Here is a 7630-nt window from a genome sequence, read left to right as displayed (position 1 = left end):
TTGGGCTACCCTAAATATTAGGAGGGCAGTTAGGTGGCCTGGATTAGAGAGTCAGGCCTGGAATCAGGAAGACTCATCTTCATGAGTTCAAATCGGACTTAGACACTGTGTGACCTTGGGCAATTCACTTTTACCCTGTTTGCTTCAGTTTCCTTATTTGTAAAATGATCTGAAGACCCCAAAGGGGTCATGAAGAGTTGGACATGACTGAAAAACAACAACAGATATTAGGAACTGTGTCTTCTGTCTTTTTAAAACCCTTATCTCTGCAACTTCCATTATCCTCTAGAGTTGAGAAGAACAAAATTAATCCCTCTTAGACATGATAACCCTCTCAAGAACTTAAAATAATAACCAGTTTCACTTAAGTCTTTTTTTTTTTTCAAGCTAAACTCTCCTAGTTCCTTCAGCCTGTCCTCAAATGGCCTGGTCATCAGTTTCTTCACCACCTTTTCAATGCACTCCAGACTTATTTTAAAATATTTCAGCTAGAGGACTGCAGAGAACCCACAATTTAAAAGTTCCAGTTGTCCACCTGCCTCTTGAGGCAAAAAACATTTGGCACCTGCTACTACCACCATTATTACTTAATTCCTTGGGAAATTGAAGCCAATTTCTTGATTCCTTAAGAAACAAATAAAATGGTAAAAAAAAAAAAAATGGTAGTGGCAATGGCAATGAGTCTGGTGGAAGAAAGAGGTGGAATACTCCTTTTTTTCTCACTTTAGAAAGGTAATAACGGGAAAGTGAGGTCTGAGAAACCAGCTCACCTTCCTATAAGTATTCAGCACTTGGTATCATGGAACTATACTACAGTATCATATTTGCATTATATACAATTAAAAGTTGTTTTAGATAGAAAAAAATGACCAAAGGATATGCTGGGCTCCTTTCACACTGATCCTTAAATGGTGTCATTAGCGAAAGAAGCTCTTCTGTCTTAACACATTGGGTCCCAGAAAAAAAAAATTCTTAATATGGAAAGTCAAAGGAAATATCAGCCATAACCATTAATTACATGTTTTATTAGCTTTGGTATAACAGTAAATATAGTGCACACAGCATGCTACTTATTACAGAAACAGGATTAGCACCAATCTGTGACTTCAGTTATGCAGAACCAGTATTGATGAAAGTAAACCCATTGTTTTCTTTGTTGTATTAAAAAGTGTAAACATGAAGAGAAGTATGAATTAAACTCATTCCTTTCCAGCACCCTTGTGAAAGAAGCAATGATTACAAAGTATTTCCAAGTCTATTTTTAACCAACATGGGCTGAGAATTTGTTTTTCAAAAGTTGTCAAAGATTCCTAAAAATTACAAACCTATCTCCCTGTCTGTAGACACAGAAGAGAGAGAAGGACTGGATTTGTGATTTTATGGGTATTGGCAACTAACTCTTTGTGGGTGGAAACTCCCTTTACAATGCACATCAGAAACATCACAAATATAGTCTTCGAGATTTGCCTAGGGCATTGAGAAGTTAAGTGACTTATCTAGTCACTGATCCAATGAGTATGTCAGGTCTTCCTGGTCCCAAGGCCAGTTCTTTATTCACCATACCACACTGCTTTTCTTGTTGACATAGAATGACAAGGTCCATTTTTATTTTTCCTGAGACAGGATTTGGGGTTGAGAAGCATTCTTTCATGGAGGGCTTTAACTCAAAACAAAATCTGGATTATCTATAAACTTCTCCTGCTACCTCCCCTGGACACTCTAGAAAGCTGTCATATTTCTCTCACTTCCTCTTTCCTTTTTTGTTTTTCTACTTCTTCAGTCACCTTTCTTCTTTTCCCACATCACCTCTGCCCAAGTCTAGAGTGGGTACTATGGTGCTTAATAGATCATACTTCATGAGGAATGGGGCTGAAGGGACTCATGCCAAATATTCTTCCTTTCTCTTTATCTCAAGCCCATTCCTGAGGAATAAATGAAAATACTAACAAATGATGACTTACACCCAGTTCTTCCAAATCATATTACTCCACCCTCAACTCTGCTATTCTCTGGGTACCTCTGGGCAAGTCACTTAAACTCTCTTTCCTCATCTTAAAATGAGAAGTGTGGACTAGGAAGCCTCTGACATCCTTTCCAGCTCTAAATCTATGACCTTACGGTATGATTTCTTTTTATTCATTGGGTTTGAATTAATTGCATTTAAGTACTTTTAAACAGGAACTGAAAACCTTTTTTTGATCACTAACAAATACTGGATAGCCAAAAGTCTAACTGGCACAGAAATCATTTTGTTTTTTCAAAATTGTTCTAATCTTCATAGATATTATTATAATCAACATTTTCCAAATAATTTTGATAATCGAAATTTCATTAAAAATCATTTAAAATAATCATCAGAGATATGTGCAACAGAAATTTAACAAAGAGACTTTGCTGACTTCCCATAGTTACATAGTTTGTACCTCATATTCTAAATTCTTTCCCTGGAATAATTCTTTAATTCCAAATAAACAACAATAGTTCATGAATTCTGGGGTAGAGATGCAAAGAGATTTCCATCTCTTTGCAAACATATTCCTCACACACTGGACATTCACTTCTCTTCATGTGAACACAATTCTTCCAACTACTTGACACATAAAAATCCTTACTTCCAAAATTCCTTATCTCACAGTCATTACTCCATATACATATATATATATCAGAAGATGGTAGACTAGGGGATGGCACTCTTCAGAACGTAATTTCAATAGATTCCCTTTCTAATAACAACTCAGATGAATACCATTGTGTCAAGTGAATATTGGTCAAGGAACTTGAGTATGAGAACTGCCTGAGAGTTAGTGCAGAGGAGCTAGTATTTTTTCATAAACTATAACAACAGTGCAAAATTTCTAATTGTCAAAATGATATTTCTACGGATGGAAACAGGGCTTGGACTTACTATGTTTCAAGGTTATAGGAAGGATCTGACCTAAGTACTGCCAGTTTATCTGATGCATGATTCTTACAAAATTTATGTTACAGCATGAATATATGAAATGACCTTTAAAAAATTTGATATTAAAATTATACTGCTGAGGTAAATCACATATTTTGTAGTAATCATGAAAAGATAAAAAAGAACCATTTTAGAGGCAAATTGATTTTGGAATGAAATTCTCATATTTTGAAACTTCCTTTAGAATCTTGGGAACAGAAGAAAGTAGCCTACAAAGAATGTTGTTCCATCACCATTGACATCTTTCACATTGAGGTTGTAGCCACATGTAGGTAGGTACCTTGACATTCATAAATCCTATTCAATAGCATGTTTGGAACCAGGTCAGAACATTCTGGATTCATCATTGCATCGATTCCCTTCAGAGATCATGGGTAATTGGCAACATGATCTATAAGAATATTTTGTTCAAGAGGGATCTCTGACCAACCATATAGTCATCTATTGATTTTTTCAGAAAATAGCTTTTTCGTCTGTCCAAAGGCTACGTACGTCTTTGAGAAATGCCAATCAAATATTTAAAAAAGCATTTATGTGGCAATTCCATATAGCTCTGCAAAGGGAAACCAAACCATTATCTTGGAATGAACCAAAGCTAACTCTCCTTTCAGAAAACTGATCTGCTTGGGCACTACATGATGCACAATCCTCCAAAGAGTTGGCAGACCAGTCCCTTGACACCTATATGCTTATCTGAGCCCATATCCAGGATCAAAGTAGCTCTGACTTTTCAAAGAAGCACATACACCATGACTCATCCTTTTACAGTCTTTCTTTTCAATTATTATTCATTTCCCTGAGAACTGCCACTTTTTAACCTATTGACCCCCACTCCCAGCCTCACCCTTAAAGGTGATAAAAGGATCCAACTCATTGTTTTTCAATTTTCATCTGGCTGGTATAGTTGGTTTTACTGGAGCTGAATTGAGAGAGAGTCAGTCAGGTCCATTAGAAGGAACTTGCAATACAGGCTTCATGGTAGTCTCTCTTGAGATGATGGACAATGAAACCATATGACAAAGAGTAAGAGGGTAAAAAGCCAGAACTGACTGATGACTGGAATAGTTTCTACTTAAATATGCAAAATTCTACATCTATAAGACTCTGAGCTTTTGTTGGGGGCAGGGTGGGTATAAGTACATGATAAAGTTCAAAAATGGTTCATTCCTTGCAGGAAATGGGGGTAGGTAAGAAAGGAACGATTGACTAAACTTTGCAGTCACATTTCATTTTTTACAAAATTCTCTCCTAGTCCGTGTGAAATAAATTTACTAAGTAAACCTTGACCACTGATTTTTTTAAACCTATAAATTCACAAACACTGAAAATCACATGTGAAAAAGAACAGTTTGTGAGGGAGCTCTGGTGGATGTTTCCAATGTCCCTTGTGTTTATAGTTTCTTGGCACACACATAGTTATGAGCTTTACCCTTCCTGCAGTCTTTAGCTTGCCACTTTCCCCTTCTTTTTACCAAAACACAATTCTTTCTTTTCTTTAAATGTGAGGGGGCTCCTCTCCTCCAGTTTGTGAAGGTTACTGGTTCACCTCCGTCCCATTCCCAGTGACCAGCGTTCTCTTGGTCATTCAAACCTACCACAAAAAAAAGAAATATGTCGTTTATTTATTTTTCTTGGGACAGTTACTTTTTTACATCATTGTCCTATATTTACTATATAGATTACATGCAAAAGAATGTACTGAGGCCTGAACCACAGACAAAAGGTACTTCTTATATCCTGTTAGAAACTTTTTTTTCATTGTACATAGGATGTGGAACCCATTTTTGTTTTTTTTTCAATTTTATCTATGAAAGGGAGTGTTGACTTTCAAATGAAAAGTCATATTTCACAACCTACCATTTTTCTTTTTTGTTTACACCTTGAATTGCTTTCTCATCCTGACTGTTCCAAAAAACTTGAGTTCAAGCCCCTGTTCTCCCATTTATTAACTCTGTGGTCATGGGTAAGTCTTTCACCTTTTGGGATCTAAGTTTCCTCTTCAGGAAAATGGAAGTAACAGTATCTATAATACCTATCTCATGGAGTTGTAAAGGAAGCATTTTATAAACCTCATATACTAGAGAAATGTGGGTTCAGAAGCAGGAGACTCTTTGGATTTCCTGAATTTGCAAGTTAGTAGACATAAGAATTTCTCAGTTTCAGAAACTCAGTCCTTGTACATAGACAACTGCATGAGTACAGGGAGAATTTGGTTCCTTAGAACCAAAAGAATGAGAGCTTGGACCTTAGAGATCATTTAATCTGATCACCTCAGTTTATAGAGGAGGAAACCAAGGCCCCAAAGAGCAAAATAATTTGTCCCAGAGTGAGTTAGTGGCAAAACAGGTAGAAACCAGGGGCTTCCACACTTCTTTCTTGACCACTTCCCTCACTCTTCTCACAATGGATGATGATTTTACTACCATATTCCAGAAGCCTTTCTACTTCCCCCAGCCAGTAAATCTCGTGGAAAAGTCAAGGAGAATGTTTACATCTTTTGCTCTATGGAAATCATACTTTTTCCAAGGAATTTTATAGAGATAACTATTTTACTTTTTTGATCAGGAAGAAGTCAGTTAGCTGTAAGCCACAGATTAGGGCAATTTGTCCACAGATGGTATCCTTTTCCTTCTCTACCTATTAAGATGTGATGTTATATTACATCATTTAATATAGTTATACTAATTCAAAAGAAACCATGTATACTTGCCTATCCAGAACGACTTTCTTCCACTGAAATCCCAAAGCCATTGCATATGCTGCTTCGTAAACACACTTGCTAGGTTGCCTTGATGTCTAGACTCAAACAAAAGGAAATGAAAGAGTCAGAACCAAAGAGTCAATATTTCTTAGGAAAAAGATATATTTCTGTTAACATGGAATATGTGACCGAAAGTGATGGAAAAAAATCAGTTTAAAGGTCTTTCCAGGTGTTTTAATATTAAATGTTCTTTCCAGCTGTGGTGGTGACAGGGATGAGGTCCTCACATTTAATATATTTTATTACTGAATCTGTGCTTTTAAAACAAAATGACTATTCAACGGATTCTTTTAAAATCTCTGGAAAATCAGAAACTAGAAACTACATGTTTAAATTGTTTAAAAGCAAGAAAATACCACTTATCGGAGAAATTCATCAGCAAACTGAAATGGTGAATTGGCAATTGTTCAGTTAAACTGATCAATTTCACAATCAGACTCAGTCATTAAGATTCCTCTCCCACTCCCCTTACAAAAAAAGAAAATCTCTTTGGGCTCTAAATATGCAATTTTATTACATATATGTTATCACATTAACTGAATAATTGTCAAATCCTCTTTAAACAAATCCCCAAACAAACCTTTATTTTCTGTTTGAGATTACAAGCCCTCATTTCCACAGTAAAACCTCAGCTATCTGGATCTCTAGGGTAAGGGATAATTCTGAAGAGAAGACAATTTATCTGTTTAAGTGCCAAAACATTTTTTAATATAACCATTTTGGATAGACGCCTTTGAAAATATATTAGACATATCTCTGTTTCTTAAGTGGAGTATACTAACTATAGGTTAATTTTTTCTCGATGAATCAAGGTCATTTTATGAACATTAATATTTAACTATTGTGCAATATAGATATGACATCAGACTAGTTAAGTGTTTAGACCTCTTTACTACTTCATTAATTGAACTCTGGATCAGGGGGTCCTAGTCTTTTTTATATCACTGATGTCTTTGGCAGTCTGCTGAAGTCTATGGACCCCTTCTCAGAATATTTTTAAACATATTAAATAAGTTATGTAGATTAAAAGGAAGCCAATTATATTGAAATAAAGGTGTAATTTCCCCCATCTAATTTCTGGGATCCCTGGGCATCTGTGGACCCCAGTGATGAACCTCTGTAGAAGATAGTCATATTCTCTAATTTCTTGTGTTTGCTTTGTTTGTAGTTTCTGTATATGCTTCCTGTCAAGTTATCTGATATCACTTCTTAAAGTTGTTAGTACAACATTTTTGTGTGAGGTAGCACTCTTTTCATTTCTTCTTTTAATCTGCTGTGGAGGTGAAAGTCAATATCTCTGCTTGCTGGAAGTGTTTCTAAAGTGAAAGCAGATAGGTCTAGAGAAAGGGGATTTTCTGCTAAGTAAAATATTTGAAATTGTGAATAGGGACTTTGTGAATGCTATGTGAGTTGCCCCAAAGCTTCTCTTTTAAAAATTCACTTTCTGGTTCTCTGTGTGTCCCAAATAGGAGATACTGCTGGATTCTATAAATTCTACAGAAATGATGTACAATCCTACTTTGTGTCCACTTCAGTGGACCATGATATCATTGATATGGGATATTTCCTCTTTTAATACAAATTCATACCTATTCATCCTGTACAATTCATTAAAAGCACAGGACACAATTCCCAACTGCAATTCAGTTCACCGTCTTCATTCTAATCAATTCTTGGACAACTTTACTCTCTTTCTGTAACATCTGTCCAAGATACATGTAATGATGTATTATCTTAATGGACTAGTTATACAACTGACTGCTATAGTTTGGACGATGGGCATTTATTTCTCATTCATTTTTCTGAATAGGTCACTGCCTGAACTTTTAAGTTACAATGGACCTCACTGAGGAAGTCCCGTAATATTCTTGGTTTTAATGCAATTAGTACAATGTCATCCCCATCCA

At 35.8% G+C, this 7630-nt stretch overlaps 1 protein-coding gene across 4 annotated transcripts in view; it reads right to left on the bottom strand.

Moving 5' to 3' along the window:
• Window positions 1–1004: 1004 nt before the first annotated feature.
• FREM1 (FRAS1 related extracellular matrix 1) overlaps window positions 1005–7630 on the bottom strand; it is a 168609-nt gene continuing 161983 nt past the window's right edge. For 3 of the 4 annotated variants that reach the window (XM_072656156.1, XM_072656220.1, XM_072656230.1), the window contains 2 exons: window positions 5673–5758; window positions 1005–4553 (listed from right to left, as the gene is read on the bottom strand). In XM_072656156.1, coding sequence (XP_072512257.1) covers window positions 4354–4553; window positions 5673–5758 — 286 coding nt within the window. In that variant the 3' untranslated portion in view covers window positions 1005–4353. Of the gene's footprint in view, window positions 4554–5672; window positions 5764–7630 lie in introns of all 4 variants that reach the window. The other variant, XR_011977447.1, reaches the window with a different exon arrangement.

The sequence above is a fragment of the Notamacropus eugenii genome, chromosome 1 (genome assembly GCF_028372415.1).
Source record: "Notamacropus eugenii isolate mMacEug1 chromosome 1, mMacEug1.pri_v2, whole genome shotgun sequence".
NCBI lineage: Eukaryota > Metazoa > Chordata > Mammalia > Diprotodontia > Macropodidae > Notamacropus > Notamacropus eugenii.
The sequence above is the reverse complement of the archived record's forward strand: the minus strand, read 5'-3'. Positions and strand labels throughout refer to the sequence as shown.